The sequence below is a fragment of the Danio rerio genome, chromosome 8 (genome assembly GCF_052040795.2).
Source record: "Danio rerio strain M-AB ecotype USA chromosome 8, GRCz13ab, whole genome shotgun sequence".
Classification (NCBI taxonomy): domain Eukaryota; kingdom Metazoa; phylum Chordata; class Actinopteri; order Cypriniformes; family Danionidae; genus Danio; species Danio rerio.
The window spans coordinates 53,312,484-53,330,354 of record NC_141028.1 but is presented as its reverse complement, the minus strand read 5'-3'; the positions used below and the strand labels follow the sequence as shown (position 1 = coordinate 53,330,354).

General features: G+C 37.8%; 1 protein-coding gene across 6 annotated transcripts in view; it reads left to right on the top strand.

Moving 5' to 3' along the window:
• fhip2b (FHF complex subunit HOOK interacting protein 2B) overlaps positions 1 to 17,871 on the top strand; it is a 45,952-nt gene that overhangs the window by 25,187 nt on the left and 2,894 nt on the right. For 2 of the 6 annotated variants that reach the window (NM_001077766.1, XM_087263899.1), the window contains 7 exon segments: positions 3,489 to 3,681; positions 3,763 to 3,932; positions 6,890 to 7,030; positions 12,334 to 12,424; positions 12,544 to 12,684; positions 15,834 to 15,974; positions 16,094 to 16,194. In NM_001077766.1, coding sequence (NP_001071234.1) covers positions 3,489 to 3,681; positions 3,763 to 3,932; positions 6,890 to 7,030; positions 12,334 to 12,424; positions 12,544 to 12,684; positions 15,834 to 15,974; positions 16,094 to 16,194 — 978 coding nt within the window. 6 annotated transcript variants of the gene reach the window in all.

The following is a 17,871-nucleotide window of genomic DNA, read 5'->3' as shown; positions in this document are numbered from 1 at the left end:
AAAGCAGATTCACAGAGCTTTAATCTGAGCATCTCTGATAGTAAAATAATACGTTAAGTTTTTAAATGAACATTTATTTCTAAAAACAAAAGTTTGTCTTTAGACATTTTCTTCATTTTCAAATAGGCCTAGATACAGAAAGTAATAATAAGACATTATAGCTTTTACATATAACAAAAAGGGTGCTACTTCAGCCTAAACGGCAGCTATGTTTTGTTTACTTGACCTTTTTCTTCGCACTGTGCGCCGCTCTACAAGTTTACACAAATAGTCTGCGTCAAACCTGCAGGAAAATATCAGGCTTTGCTAAAAGGCTAATTATTTTACCAATGATTAGTGGTAATGGTGGTAGTTTATTACAGGTTTCAAAGAAAAATCTTAATATTAAAAAAAGGAAACTAAGGGCCCTATCATACACCCGACACAATGTGGGGCAGATGCGACGCAATTGTTGTTGGCGCAAGAGTCGTTTTGACGTTTTGTTCTGTTTTAATCGCAAATGCATTTGCGGTTATATGTGCATCCATAGGAGTTCTGATTTAAAAAGGAAGGCGTGTTAAGGCGCATTGCTGGCACGTTGCTATTTTGAGAAACTAAAATAGATTTTTCATTAGACCAGAACAAAGGCGGTCTATTGTCTAGCGCACAGCGTGTAAGTTGTGCGCCTCGCTTACACATTGCTTAATACACACAAGATGTAGAGCAATACACAAATATCTTTACATATGAAAAAGAATTAAAATATTAAGGATATTTATAGAATATAATAAGGATATATATAGGACATAAATATAAAGGATTAAAATATTACAAAACATATTATTTTCTAGCCTACATAAATGTAAAAACCATACTTCCATGCCTTCTTCATCTCGGAGGGCTTTTTCCATTTATTCATGACAATTTGCCTTTGTATGTTATTATTATTCGCAGTATTATTTATTATATGCATATTTATATTTGTTTTATTAAAAACAAGCTTAGATTTGTCCACCTGTCAGGTTTCAGACCATATGGGGCACAGCATGTGTATTAGGATATAACTCAGTTTAAAACTGAATTTAGAAACAGTTTTGAAACAAATATTTGTGCTTAACAAATGAAATTAATTATTTATAGGCTAATTGATCTCTGTGCGTACAAGGTTTCCTTATCCACGAGAGCGAAAGTGAAAGTAAATAATGAGGAGGCTCATCTCTCATTCTCACGCTGTAGATGCTCTGTTTTCCTGCTAGTGTAATGCTCAGTTTTTTCACTTAAACTTACTTTACGTCATGTAAATAGCAAATCTGCCATGGCGTGACGCAACTGACTTTTAAAGGGAATAGGAGATGAGACTCTGATTGGTTTATTCTCAAAACACACCTTTAACTCATTAAGAAAATAAACTCAACACTTTTAGACCATGCGCCACGGCGCAAAGCGGATTTTTCCGTCCTTATATTAGCAAAAGTGGATTCTGACACGCCCTTAATGCGTTTGCGCCCTGCGATTTGCACTTTGCGCATGGATCATCAAAATAGAGCCCATAAGCTGGACCATAACAAATTAATGTCATACCGAATGCTCAAATGATGTAGCCTAGTTTACAGCAAGCATCATGTCTGTCATATACAGATTGACCTATGTCTGTTATTTTTACCAAAGAAGATATATTATTTGAGTTTAGCACCAGAGCTATAGAAACTGTATTATGCTTAGAAAAAAAAAAAACAGTATCGGGATCGGATCTGAATTGATCGATACTCAGAATATTGGCATCGAGATTGGATCGTTTTTAAAAGAGTAGCATCCCTACTCTTCATAAACACAAAGCTTGTAGAAAGATATAACTCTAAATCACCTTGACCGTGTGTGTGTACAGATTTATGTGGTTTACAGGGACACAAAGTTGTATTATGACCTAGTAATACTCTTAAGGTGGTTAACATGGACACACCTCATGTCCCTGCAATTTATAATGCATATAAATCATAGTTAACGGGGTGTTTTGAAATTAACTTTTGCCACAGGTGTCCTATGAGGGGGCTGAGTTTAAGCGTACGGCCATTTCTACAGTAAAAAATACATTAAGCATATAGAGTGTCCCAGTAGACAGTATGGATGACAGGTTTATGGAGAAAAGTAAAAAGCACTGCAGTGTTTGGGTGTGCTGTGTTTGACTGAGGTAATTAGTCTACCATTTTTATGTGTATTTCCTTACAAAGTGTGAAGCAGATTGGGTAGTTCTACTTACATGAATCGTGGTGCGCTTGCCGCATTCGGAAAAGTTGAGATGTTTTCAACTAGAAGTGCCTGGAAAATGCACGCACAACATGTGCGCTTCACTCGCATACGCGCGTCATGTAATTTGCCTCCATTGGAAATGACAAACTTACACCCTAAGCTTATTGGCACTGCTTCCAAGGCATACGCTCAGCAGCCACATTTTAATAAAACTGTAGCGCTTTATATCGAAAGTACATAACAAATCTTTTTTTATCGATATTAATAGTAGTGCTCGGTCAATAAATATCGATACCGATTTTATCGCCCAGACCTACATCCAATCAGAGTTATGTGCTTTGATCTTATTATTATTCAACTATGATTCCCGTCTGATTTTGAGTATAATTTACAGTTAAGGTTAGGTTTAGAGCCGTGGTCACCAAACTTGTTCCTGGAGGGCCGGTGTCCTGCAGATTTTAGCTCCAACCCTAATTAAACACACCTGAGCAAGCTAATCAAGGTCTTACTAAGTATACTTGAAACATCCAGGCAGGTGTGTTGAGGCAAGTTGGAGATAAACCCTGCAGAGACACCGGCCCTTCAGGACCAAGATTGGTGACCCCTGGTTTAGAGTATGGTCTCGATATGGATTATAATTTTTTAAAACAATAGTGATGTTCCAAGATCAACATTAATGTTATTCCAGGATCTACTTGGCAAAACACCCACTCTGTTTAACACATCTACAGTGCATTTGCCGTCCATAACCAATATGTATGCAGTGTGGAGGCAGGAATTGGCTATTGTGCTTTCATGTTTGCAGTGCATTCACTGACACTGTTTGATCAAGTGTTTTTTTTATGTAAAATAAATTATATATTTAATATCCTAATTAAAATGTAAATACATATACATAAATAAAAAAAAGATAAAATCACCAAAGACAGTAGAGGAAACTGAGAATATAACAGCGTGTTCTAGTTCCTGCCAATATCCAGCAACTTCACACAGCCATTGAAGACCAACCTTTCAGAGGCCTCAATCAACAATCTGATCGATGCCTATGATGAGACGGAGATGTGTTGCATTTCATGAGGCAAATGCTGGTTTCTGACCACAACTGTGTGCAGTATGGAAGCTGCAATGTGTTACATTGGCATGGAAATTTAAATAGAGCGCAAATTAACTGCAGATAGAGTATGCATGAAAAAGGTGTTAGTATTAGAATTGTTATTTTGCAGACTGATATGTGTAATTTTTTTTTCATTCTGGTTGTCTAGGTCAGAGGTTGGGATCCTGGTACACACTACTCTGCTGTCATGTTCTGTACGTCACATACACTCTCCTGCACTCCTGGATGAACTGGTTCAGTTTATGTTGGGCAGTGACACAGATAGCGAAACGCGCCAGGACTTGCACACACACCTTCTGCGTTATCGCCTTATTGAACACTGCAACCACATCTCAGATGAAGTAAGTGGGCTAAAAGATTACCACTTTTTTACTTTTGAAAGCATCAATGCATGTGTTATAGAGTAACTTTTGTCCTGTTAGATCAGCATCACAACATTGCGTCTCTTTGAGGAGCTTCTACAGAAGCCTAACAGGAGGATCTTGAGCAATCTGGTGCTTCGTAATCTTGAGAATCGCAGCTACAAACTACCTGGAACAGGAGCCTCGGATGAAAGACACAGAGTCGAGAGTGATCTTTTGGATGAGTCTGAGTGAGCATTGGACTGACCTATGTTGTACAATATACCAGTGTTTCTCAACCATGTTCCTGAAGGCACACCAAAAGTACATATTTTGGATGGATGGATATGGTCTCCCTTATCTGAACCATTCGCTTCAGGTTTTGAAGTCACTTCTAGTGTTCTGATGAGTTGATTCAGGTTTGTTTAATCAGAAAGAGCTTGAAAATGTGTACTTTTGGTGTGCCTTTAGAAACAGGACTGGGCACTCGAAAAATAAGTGGAAAAGTGAAAAAGCCTTGACTATTGGCTATTATTAAAAAAAACAGCACTCATTCATGCACCTATGCATTTTGGCAATCTTACCTTAATCAAGGTGACAAACTTCTGATGCATCTGAAGTTCATTCAAACAGAACTTTTTTTCTGCTTTGCTGTGTTGGGAATAACTGTTGATTTGACATTATTATTTATAGAATTTTCTGTACTTTTTTAGTTATTCAAACGTGTCATGTGACATTAAGGGCTCTATTTTTTAATTATCTGAAGCGGATGGTGAAAAAGCTCTAAGGGCATATCTGAATCCACTTTTGCTATTTTAAGGAGAAAAAAAAAATTCTCTGCGCCCCGGCTCATGGTCTAAAAGTGTTGTCCTTATTCTTTTAATGAGTTGTTTTGGGCATAACATGCATTTTAGTTTCACCTCCCATTCTCTTTAAGAGTCTGTTGCATCATGCCATGGCGCATTTGCTATTAACATAGTGGATTTTGTAAACGGAACCATCTGGTTAAGCTTAAATCCACCTACAGAATTTGCCTCTTCCGTTTGATCTCTTCCTTTCGACCTTGGATTCAGGAAGCAGTGGTGGACACACTCCCCTAAAGACACCCATTACATATTCATTCATTCATGACAGCGCTACCTACTGCGCCAACGTGCCGCTTTCTATTACATATTTAATTATAATTTTAATTAATTTTAATTATATATTTTAATTATATATTTAATTTTGTAATTTTGCTTGTTTTAGCATAAAGATTTGCTTCAAATCTATTTTTAAATTCAGTTGTAATTTCAAGTGTGTCCTCGGTGCAACCTGTGGTGTGATGACATACTGGATCAGGTGCCATTCGTAGTAGATGTGAATGCGCAAGCGGTTGTTGCTTGGAGCAATAATTATTTATATTAGTTATTAAATTGCCCATTACATTGTGTGATATTGGCATCTTGTAATGTAATGTCAATGTAGTTTGTATTTATATAGTATGGCCATACACGCAAAGCATTTTCCAGTCACGAGGGGGGTCTCTCCACATCACCACCAGTGTGCAGCATCCATTTGGATGATGTAACGGCAGCCACAGGACAACGGCACTCACCACACATCAGCTATAGGGGGAATGGAGAGAGAGCCAATTAGGTGGATGAGGAGGATTGGGAGGCCATGGGTAAGGGACGATAGAGGGAATTTGGCCAGGACACTCTGCTCTTTTAGGTGAATTGCCATGGAATTTTTAATGACCACAGAGAGTCAGGACCTCAGTTTAACGTCTCAAACATAAGACAGCACTCAGTTACAGTATATTGCCGCCTTCATTTTTACTGGGGCATTAGAACTGACACAGACCGCAGGTTGAGCACCCCCTGCCGGCCTCACTAACACCACTTATGACAGCAACCTAGTTTTTGCATGTGGTCTCCCATCCGCGTACTGACCAGCCCTGCTTAGCTTCAGTGAGTAACTGGTCTTGGGCTGCAGGTTGAAATAGCTGTGGCATGTCTTCCCCTACCCCAACCCTTAACCCAGTCATCACAGTGGCATGTGCGTTACAACGTCTACCATGTATTCTACCTGATCCAGTACGTCATCGTGCTACAGACTGCAGTGAGGAAATCTTGCAATTTCCAGCAAACAAATAAATGAACAATAACAATGAAGTGTAATCCAAAAACTTATTTAAAAGCTTTATCCAAACACACGTCCTATTCCTATGCTTTTAGTGGGTATGGCATGGTCTGTTTGAGGTGCCCTTAAAATAGCAATGCACAAGCAATGTGCCTGAACACAGCTCTTTTTCGACCAACACGCCTATGTGAGCACAAATGGGCGCATATGTGTCACGAGTGGGGGAGAATCACACAACGCAAAAAATCCAAGTGCAGCAATTTATTATAACAAAGACTAAGGTTTCCAAAACTTGCACAGAACTATAAGCAGGATGCAAATCTAGTCCAAACGAGAGAACAAGCAAAAAATCCAAAAACGAGTTAATACAAAAAACAGGGTAGGAGTGCTAAAGAGTGCTAACAAAAACAAACACAAAACAGGAATCCAAGAATTATCAAAATACAAAAACTAGATGACCAGACAAACATACCAGACGTATGGAGCTAACAAAATCCTAAGGCAACTAAAACAGAGAACAAGAGGGTTTATAAAGGCAGGACTAAATTAAAAAACACGAAACAGCTGTAACATAACACAATCAGTGATAACAAAGGATTATGGGAAATGAAGTGAAATTACAAAACAAACAAGTGCCCTCAAGTGTCCAAACTAGGGCACTGCAACAGGTGTGACACATGTATTTGCTATATAAACAACGTGGTGCAAAGTAAGAATAGGAAACATGCGTCGGGTTTACTAAACTCACAAAAAATATGTGGGCTAAGTGTAGGATAGGGCTGTGAGTATTTAAACACACTTAAGCCGCATGTAATTCTTGTCACCCTGATGAAGGCACATTTGTTGAAACGCATAGGTCTACGAGTGCTGTTTTTTTTTTTATTATAGTCATGTCAACTTTTTCACTTAATTTTCTAGAACCTTGGACTCGATACTTTAAAAAAAATATTTTTAAGAATGTTTTTTCCAAAGAGCACTAAAAGATTAATTACCCCTGAAGCACCTTTAATTTTGTTTTTCGATTTTTTACATTGTTACTATTCCTAATGATTTATAATTGATCTCCCCTGTCTTTATCTCTTAGGGAGCTAGAAGAGGATCCCTTTTTCCCAGACATGTATGATGACAGTGGAGACAGCAACCATGAGCCTCTTCTGTCTCTGCCCAATGTCAGAGAAAGACTTAATCCCAATCTGCACACGCAAGTTGTTGACACAGTCAACAGGTAAGACTAAAACATACTTAGAATTTCATATAAATAGTTTAAATGTAATAAATACAGAACATTCAGATGAAAAAAAGTTGTAATATTGTCATAAACAGCATATTTGTAGCACTGTGAAAACACAATACTATATGCCTCATGTATTTAAATAAAGAGTCATTGACCACAGCAGCTGTGGCATAGGGAGTAAAATATTATTAAAGGGTCACGAAACACCAAAACACATTTTTTGAGCTGTTGACAGTCGTATGTGTCCCACACTGCTAAAAACACTATTAGGACACCTATATTTCACAAAAAAATGTAAATTGGTTGTTTCTGCGTTATTTCAAGCAAATTCGATCTTCCGGTTTGAAACGAATTTTTGAAGCTGCGTCACAGTCATGAGATAATAACGTGTATTCCAGCATGCAGACTGGACGTCTGTACCAGAGTGAGTCTTATTACGTCTTACAGTGTGATGCATTAATGCATGAGTAAGGCTTGGTTCAAACCAATCAGTGCGCTCTATCGTGCAACTTCATTAATATTCATTACTGTCACAGTGTTTAAACGACAGAGACGTTACGTTGTGTTGGCAAAACAAGCGTGAAGTGTTGCTTTTATAGTTTGCTGCCGTTAAGTTTTGTTTTCATTTTCTCTCTGTGAGAGCTCAGCTGGAGTCACGCGTGGATTACAGTGTACGCGACGCTCGACAACAATAACTTACGTGTCTAAGGAGGATTATTGTTTACCTGAGAGCTGTTCTCATCTGCAAACGCTGAGATCCGGATTCGCTTGTAGTCTCCTCTTAATAAAGACGCGGCTCTAGTTGCTGGTGATTGTCCTGTCTCTACAGATTTGGTAAGTGAGCGACCAGCGCTCTTTGTTTATTCAGTTTGTTAGTATCGAACTAAGTTAACTAGTGCACCGAGTGTAAACATGTTAGCACTACAACCAAACGTTAACCTCGTGTAGGATTTTCACCGCATTTAGTGACCGGAATAACACACGCGGCTTTCTGACGCTACCTGCCGAGTGCATCTAAGTTTTCGGGAAATGCTGAGGTTTTTTTTTTCTCTCATTCGCCGTGCGGTATCAAACATTGCATGAAACATACACGCTTAGAGCAGTTCCTCAAATCAAATATCTCGTTTGTCGCGAGGGACATGAATGAATTCTCTGAATGAAAGAGCCAAACTGCAGTTAAAGTCCACCATTTATTAATTTGGCAATTAATTCGACTACAGATGTCCATGTAAACACAGTCACTTTGTCCCCTGTGTGTGTGTGTGTGTGTGTGTGTGTGTGTTTTGACTCTGAAAGTCAGCGCGCCCAAATAGACACTCCCACACCATGCCTCTTTTCTTCCTCCGAAACTCCCCCCTAAACAAAGCTGGACACGCCCACTTTTCTGACTTTTTCCAAAGTAGAGATGTGAAAACACCCTGCTGAAACGAGGGGGTTTCATGGCCCTTTAAGGATTGTAAGTGAATAAATTAATGCAATTGAGCCATGTTTCAATTAATGTATTGCCAAATCCATTCTTGGTGTTTTTTCCCCTTCTTTTCATTATATAGAAGATTGCAAATGAATTTGTTTGATAAAAAAAATTAGTGATTTTCCAAAGTTTTAATTATATTTTCTAATAGCTATTGAATAAAAAAAAAAGTTGTACTTTTTAAAAGGTGTAGGGTGGACTTCATAGATATTTACACTAGATATCGCATTGGGACCCTGAGCATGCGTCAATAGCGCCGCCATATTTGTACAGTGCTCACAGGACAAGTGTCATTCAACCGTAATGGTCAAGACATTGTTATTACGTGAAGATGCTGGACTTTAGCGATGTTTTCGTGTGTAGTAACTAGCAAACAAAGAAAACAAAGCACAAAGGCTGAACATTTCATAGGTAAGATTTAGTTTTTTACAATTTTGTATGTTCTGAACTTTTGTGCTAAGCAGGTAACGTTATTGATGATAATACAGTCACTTACTGCATTCACCATAAGGCAAAGCAGCACCAACTCACAACAAACACTCGGCTTATGCTAGTTTTGTTGAATAAAGTCAGCAAACAATGCAAAAGAACTATAAAAACGAGATGCTGCGGTGCCAGAAACTTGTATTATTGTTGGCTAGTGAACAAGTCGTTCATAACGGAGATTCATTCACAAACAAATCGCTCCCTTCATCAGTATGAGAAGTGAAAGCAGGAGGTGTGTTTTAGGACACGGATTAAATCAAATTTAACAGGAATGGTGGCTAGTACATTTCTATACACACAAACATAAGCTTTTGGTCAGTTATGCCCGTGTGATCACTTATCCATCAATACAGAAAATTGATGTAAAATTATAATTTTCGTAATTAAAAAAAAAAGTGCATTCTGACCTCCGGGAAAACTCCCGATCATAGATATATGTGTATATATGTGTAATTATCTGGCTCTGGATGACCACAGTCCACCACTGCACCTTGGTCCCGCATTCATTTCAAAGGAGCGCTACGCTGTACTATAATGGCGGCTCTATTGACACATTCCTCCTAATAGACAACAACAGGGTAGGTGACATCCTATGTATATATCTATGGGTGGATTAATTGTTCCAGTAAGGTACCAACATTTAACTAAATTTTCTTACGTTACTCAATATGGAATTATTAAACTCTGGTCACAGGCAAAGAGATTGGTTCTGGCGGCTAACTGCATAAACAATACACAAAGTGAGCGTCAGGAAACACAGCTTAGAAAGACAAAACAAGGAAAAAGCTTTGTAATGCTACAGGTGAAAAAGACGAAGGCTGTTTCTCAATATGCGTTCTTCAGTGGTCTTGCATCCTCGTGTTCTTGTGTAACTTCATCATCATCTGCCAAAGTTCAGTTCCAATACTCAAGACTGCAAGAACAGAGGACGCGTGAAACTTCCTGTATGTGTTCTTAATATCGAGGACACACCGATGCAGACTTGGCACCGATCTCGCTCTAGAAGTCCCAGAAGTCATCGCACCTGGAGGTGGGAAGCGCAGCATTTTATTTAGATTTATTGTTAAAGTTCAGAGATACCACTTATTTACCTAAGGAGTTTCCCTAAATGAAACGGTGAATATAAACATTACCATGGACATCTTAATAAAGAAATAAACACATTAATGGTGTTTATTTGCTGAAATTCTTATTAAAATCTATTTTATTTGTATTGCACAACATCTATTGATGTTTTTATGCATAGTAAATGTTTTGCAAAGGGGAAAAAGCAATAAATCATTGTATGAATGCTGTAATGTTTAAAAAATATTCCATTAAAAACACGTGAAGGTCATGTGACCATTAGGAAGAACGCAGCATCTCATTTCTCACAGGACGCATTCTCTGTCTTCACGGTCTCCCGAGTTCGTTCTTCCGATGACACCTGGCAAGACAGGGCTCCACAAGAAAGCAAGTGCGTTCTCTGCGTTCTTGGAATTGAGAAACAGCCAAAGCAAAGTGTCTGTGTAATCAGTCTTTTAACTGCTGGTGTGTAAGAGGTGTCTATATATATATATATATATATATATATATATATATATATATATATATATATATATATATATATATATATATAAATCTACAGTTGAAGTCAGAATTATTAGCCCCCCTGAATTATTAGAACCTCTGTTTATTTTTTCCCCAATTTCTGTTTAACGGAGAGAAGAATTTTTTCAACACATTTCTAAACATAATAGTTTTAATAACTTATCTCTAATAACTGATTTATTTTATTTTTGCCATGATGACAGTAAATAATATTTGACTAGATATTTTTTAAGACACTTTTATACAGCTTAAAGTGACATTTAAAGGCTGAACTAGATAAATTAGTTTAGGCAGGTTAGGGTAATTAGGCAAGTTATTGTATAATGATGGTTTGTTCTGTAGACTATCGAAACAAAAATTAGCTTAAAGGGGCTAATAATTTTGTCCTGAAAATGGTGTTTAAAAATTTGATAACTGCTTTTATTATCGCCGAAATAAAACAAAAAAAGACTTTCTCCAGAAGAGAAAATATTATCAGACATACTGTGAACATTTCCTTGCTCTGTTAAACATAATTTGGGAAATACTTAAAAAAGAAAAAAAAGGGCTAATAATTCTGACTTCAACTGCATATATATATATATATATATATATACACACACACACACACACACACACACACACATACAGGGCTTGACATTAACACCCGCCAAATGCGTGTAGATTTTAGTTTTGGCAAATTGACATCTGCTCCCACTAGCCACTTTGGCTGATTGAAAATTATTTAAGCAATTTTAATAATTTAAATTTTAATAGTTGTTTTCTTAAACGCAGGGTTCGACAGTAAGGATGGCCCAATGTTTGTGAAAATGTGAGATTAGAATTGAGAAGCAGCATGACTGACAAAAGTAATTGTGTTCGCGCAAGTAAAAAAAGCAGGTGAATAACGAATAAGAGGATGATCACTCGCGGACACAGGTTCACTTGCGTGAAGCAACCGTGCCTAGGGAAAACACAACTGGTGCGATGGGTTCTCTTTGACAGTTATTTTTGTTAATGTGGATAATTATCTTTATTTTATTTTTATTTTTTTCAATTACATTGCTTTAATATGAGGTTAACTTCCCATTTATGTGTAGTAAACTGCTGATCTGGGACCTTAAGCCAGGTCAGATTACTGTGCATATTTTTGATACATGACAATAATTATTTTTAAAATGTTAAATATTTTTTAAAGAAAAGCTTTGTTGAAATAAAAAAATTGCTTCTATACAGCTATATTGTGCTTGTTTTAACACATTAATTAAAATTTGTGGCTAAGAAATAAAAGTTCATTTATTTTTGGTGTGGTATTTTTGGATAAATTTGGTAAATCCTAAATATTTAGCCCTAAAAAGTCATGTGAAATAAAAACTAATTGCAATGCGACACAACCCATTTGCTCATGCACATTGAGCAAGCTCATACACAACACACACAAAAAAGCTAAATGAATGAGAAGGCATGTGGACATATTACAAAATATAAATCAAGTATTTTTACATGTCAAAGTCAAATTTATATATATAAAAAAATTCCCAACATCAAATGTGTGGCTAGTGAAAATGGTGAGTGACTAGTAATGTTGGAAATCCACTAGCCACAGTGGCTTGTGATCAAAAAAGTTAATGTCAAGCCATATATATACACACACACACACACACACACACACAACTGAATCATTCAATGTATTAATGATTTTAATGAATAAATTAATGCTTTCAATCTATTGCAAACTTTCAAATAATTTCTCATTTGTTTTCATTAGCTTCTTATGTTTAGTGCCTCAAGAGGCAAAAACATCCCATCTTGTGCAGGGAGCAGGATATGACACATACGTTCATGATGCACACAAAGTGGTGAGTTTATACACTGAGTTTTTATTTTATACACATAATCTGTTTCAGTTATATACTTAAGCTGTTGTGTCTGTAACAAGCTAACACTGAATCTCCTGTTATTTCTTTCTCTCTTTTAGTTTAAAGAGTGTACTGCTCTCGTACGGGACTGGAAGTGGCCAGATTCTGCTAAAGCCACTGTAAACAACCCTTCTACAGACTTTTATGAAGGTCACTTTCTACATATCCTGTTTGACAGGATCGCACGCATACTAGAACAGGTAGAGTAGTATTATCAGGATGTGTGTGTGTGTGTGTGTGTGTGTGTGTGTGTGTGTGTGTGTGTGTGTGTGTGTGTGTGTGTGTGTGTGTGTGTGTGTGTGTGTGTGTGTAAATTAATTAATGTGAGGATTAATTAATGAACAGGTCATGGAATTATTAGAAAAATAATGCTGATAATATAATAATAATAATGCTGACCCAATTATTTGCTTAAAATATATTTGAATATTTTATTGCAATTCCTTTTAGTTCAGAGCCACAGAGAACTAGTTTTAAAACCGTACAGCTTCACTTCGCTTTACAGTCGTACACAATGTTTCATTCATTTGCAACATTCATTCACAGTTTGTGTTTGCAGAAGATAAGCCATTGGTTACATACAATTGTGTTGTAATCAGTGTCCCTGCATCACATTAATGTCATTCTTTCTGCATTTCTACAAGAATTTTCAGTCTTTCTACAAGAAATGCTTTACCACAGCTTTTTCTAGCTTGCATCCATGGAGGCCCACACTGTCGTGATGTAATGCTTTGTTTCCACTGAGTGGTATGGTTCAATTCGGTATGGTTCGGTACCATGTTGTCAGCAAGATGGCGCTGTACATCAGTTATTAATGTCTACACCTACTCCACACCAAACCCAACCATCACAGTTATTAACATCTATACCTACAACAAAACTAAACCCAATCATCACAGTTATTAACGTCTACACCTTCCCCAACCCTAAACTCATCCATCACAGTTATTAACGTTTACACCTTCCACAATCCTAAACCCAACCATCATAGTTATTAACGTCTACACCTTCACCAACCCTAAACCAAACCGGCAGTTATTAACGTCTCCGTCTTCCTCAACTTGTAACCCAACCATCACATTTATTAACATCTTCACCTTCCCCAACCCTAAACCCAACCATAAGTTATTAATGTTTACTTATACCTACCACAACCCTAACCCCAACTATCGTTATTATCATCTACACCTTCCCCAACCCTAAACCCAACCATCACAGTTATTAACATCTTCACCTTCCCCAACCCTAAACCCAACCATAAGTTATTAATGTTTACTTATACCTACCACAACCCTAACCCCAACTATCGTTATTATCATCTACACCTTCCCCAACCCTAAACCCAACCATCACAGTTATTAATGTCTACACCTTCCACAATCCTAAACCCAACCATCACAGTTATTAACGTTTACGTATACCTACCACAATCCTAACCCCAACTATTGTTATTATCGTCTACACCTTCCCCAACCCTAAACCCAACCATCACAGAAATTAATGTCTACACCTTCCACAATCCTAAACCCAACCATCAGTCATTAACGTCTACGTCAGAGGTCACCAAACTTGTTCCTGGAGGGCCGGTGTCTTGCTGATTTGTGCTCCAACCGTAATTAAACACACCTGAACAAGCTAATCATGGTCTTACTAAGTATACTTGAAAGGTATACTCAGCCAGGACCGAGATAGCTGACCCCTGGTCTACGTCTTCCCCAACTTGTAACCCAACCATCACAGTTATTAACGTCTACACCTTCCCCAACCCTTAACCCAACCATCAGTTATTAATGTTTACGTATACCTACCACAACTCTAAACCCAACCATCACAGTTATTAAAGTTTACGTATACCTACCACAACCCTAAACCCAACTATCGTTATTATCGTCTACACATTCCCCAAACCTAAACCCAACCATCACAGTAATTAACGTCTACACCTTCCACAATCCTTAACCCAATCATCACAGTAATTAACGTCTACACCTTCCACAATCCTTAACCCAATCATCACAGTAATTAACGTCTACACCTTCCACAATCCTTAACCCAATCATCACAGTAATTAAGTAATTAACGTCTACACCTTCCACAATCCTTAACCCAATCATCACAGTAATTAAAGTCTACACCTTCCAGAACCCTAAACTCAACCATTACATTATTTAATGTACAGACGTGAGTTGTGGAGGTTTTCATTCTCGCCATTGTACTGTCATTTGCAACCACAGGGGGCGACGCAAAGTAGGCTAACTGCCATGACAAAAAGGATGAAGAAGTCAGCGAGTGGAGTTGCATGGGACAGTTGCTAAATAAATTAATATATTAATATATCAAATGAATTGGTTGTGAATAAATTTGGAGAAAACTCATGAAAACATTTGCTAAATATGTTCTCCGTTAAGTATTTCCGCAATCTTGCCAACATCTCATTGTGACATCTTGCATGGTTCAATGGGATATTGATAACTGTAAATTACGCTTTTTTAATTTACTACATGTTACACCCTCATCTTGCATATATAAAGAAACAAAATAAATAAAACATGCTATGAACACATACAGACAATTAGGCCTCTTTTTTAACGATCTTGGTGCAGAACGCAAAAGCATTAAGGGCGTGTCAGAATCTATTTTTACTATTTTAAGGACGGACAACTCGCTTTGCGCCGTGGCGCATGGTCTAAAAGGGTTGAGCTTATTTTCTTAATGAGTTAATAGGTGTGTTTTGAGATTAAACCAATCAGAGTCTCATCTCCCATTCCCTTTAAGAGTCAGTTGTGCCATAGCGCATTTGCTATTTACAAGACAGACTTTGTAAGTGGAAAAACTGAGCTTTTCAATAACAAAAACAGTTAAACAGAGCATCTACAGCACGAGAATGAGAGATGAGCCTCCTCGACTCTCGTGGATAGGGAAACTTCTTGTACGCACAGACATCCATTAGCCTATAAATAATTAATTTTGTTTGTTAAGCGCAAAGATTTGTTTCAAAACTATTTTTAAATTCAGTTCTAATTTCCAGCAAACTAATAAACTAACTGTACTGTGAAACTGTACCGAACTGTACTGTACCATACTGCTCAGTGGAAACGGGCCACAATTTGAATACAGAATCAATTCTGAACTTTCGAAAAAGCGATTCAGAATGACTAGTGAAAGAATCAAAAATTTTTCTTCCACCGATACCCTTAATATAGAATGTTGATGAATCGACTGAAACTGCCTGCTTCATCTGCATTAAACTGTTTTATTGCACACATTCCAGCCAATCGGAATTGAGTATTCAGACATTTAATGTAACTGTTTCTGCATTCCTGATTTGTTTCCTGTTTCCCCTTGCCAGCCGTATGAGCTGAATCTGCAGGTGACGTCAGTTCTGTCCAGGTTAGCTGTGTTTCCTCACCCCAACCTGCACGAGTACCTGCTAGACCCTTACATCAGCCTGAGCCCTGGAGCACGATCCCTCTTCTCCACTCTAGTCAGGGTGAGAACCATTTTAAAAGATAAAATACAGTACAATATATGCTACTGTACGTGAAGGCGTGTTGCGTGATGTAATAAAATGTGTTTGGAAAATGTGACACTATTTTTTTTTTTTTGTAGGTAATAGGAGATTTAATGCAAAGGATTCAAAACATCACCAATGTAACGGACAGACTGGTGGTGATCAGGAGGCAGCTGATGGGACTGGACGAGGAGAGCATGTAAGAACATCAATTAATTTCTTAATAAGACTGTTTAAATTTAAAGGTGCCATATAATAGTTATATATACTGAATAACTCTGAATAATAGAAGTTCAGTAAATTGAAATGGCCATACGGTGAGCCTCATGCACAATTGTTTTCTTTTTCTCATATAAATCCTGTGAGTGTAAAACCTTGATGAAAAACAGGCCGATCAGAACAAATCACACACTGATACGCTGCACTCAGGACTATACAGTGGGGGAAATAAGTATTGAACACGTCACCATTGCTCCGGTTTTCCCCCACAGTCCAAAGACATGTGGTACAGGTGAATTGGGTAGGCTAAATTGTCTGTAGTGTTTGAGTGTGAACGAGTGTGTGTGGATGTTTCCCAGACATGGGTTGCAGCTGGAATCCGCTGTGTAAAAACAAATGCTAGATAAGTTGGCAGTTCAGTACGCTGTGGCGACCCCAAATTAATAAAAGGACTAAGCTGAAAAGAAAATGAATGAATGAACACGTCACCATTTTTCTCTGAATACATCTTTCTAAAGGTGCCGTTGACTTGAAATTTTCGCCAGATGTTAGTCAAAACCAAAGAAGTCCATATATGAAAAGAAAACAAAACTAATTAGTTTACAAATTAAGCTGTGTTATAAAATAAAAGACGCAGGGAAAAGTATTGAACACATGAAGAAAGGAAGGTGTGGAAAGTAGTGAAGGCCCAGACAGCAGCTGAAATTCAGCAATGTCATTCAGCAACCCTCTGCCTTTCATCATTGTAAATGAATATCAGCTGCTTTAGTCCAACATCTACATTAGCAGGATGGTGAAGATGAAACCAGGGTGGACATCTCAGCAAGACAATGATCCAAAACAGAGCCAAGGAAACTCTTAAATGCTTTCAGAGAAAGACAATTAAGCCGTAGAATGGCCCAGCCAATCACCTGAATTGAATCTAATAGAAAATACAAAATAAAGCTCAGAATTGATAGACGAGACCCACAGAACCGTCAAGATTTTTACACTCCGTTGAAGTTTGTGAAAAACTCACACCTGAGCAATGCATGTGACTTCATTCTGTATATGAGAAGCGTCTTTAAGCTGTGTTTTATTGCTTCACACCAAATGGGAATGTAATGTTGGGTTCACACCAAATTTGAAATTAAGTATCGGCGTGAGTAGATTATATACAATGCAAATGTGCAAACATAGGCCAATATCCTGTAGGTGGTGCGATTGAAGAGGAATGTGCAATGGGTTGGCCACAACATGCGGAATTCGCCTCAGTTGCATGTAGTTCAACATGACGACATAAGATGTAATCAATATTTGAGGGTGCTTTCACACCTACACTTATGTTTCGGAACCTGTCTCGTTTGCCCAGTTAGCGCGGTTCGTTTGGCGTATGTGAACAGGGTAATCGTGCTCTGTTCCGCGCCAAAGTAATCGCTCCGAGATCACTTGAATGAGGTGGTCTCGGCTTGATTGAAACGAACCCTGGAACGGTTCGATTGCAGTGAGAAAGCGATCCGATCCGAGCGCGGTTATATCACAGTGTTTTATGGATATGGAATAGGCTTACGGCTATATGAAGAGAAAATTATGAGTATGGTGGGAAGTTTTGCGAGTCTCCGGATGCCCGCAAACGAGTGATGATCTTCCGGTAATCTCAAAAAAACTCAAATAGGCA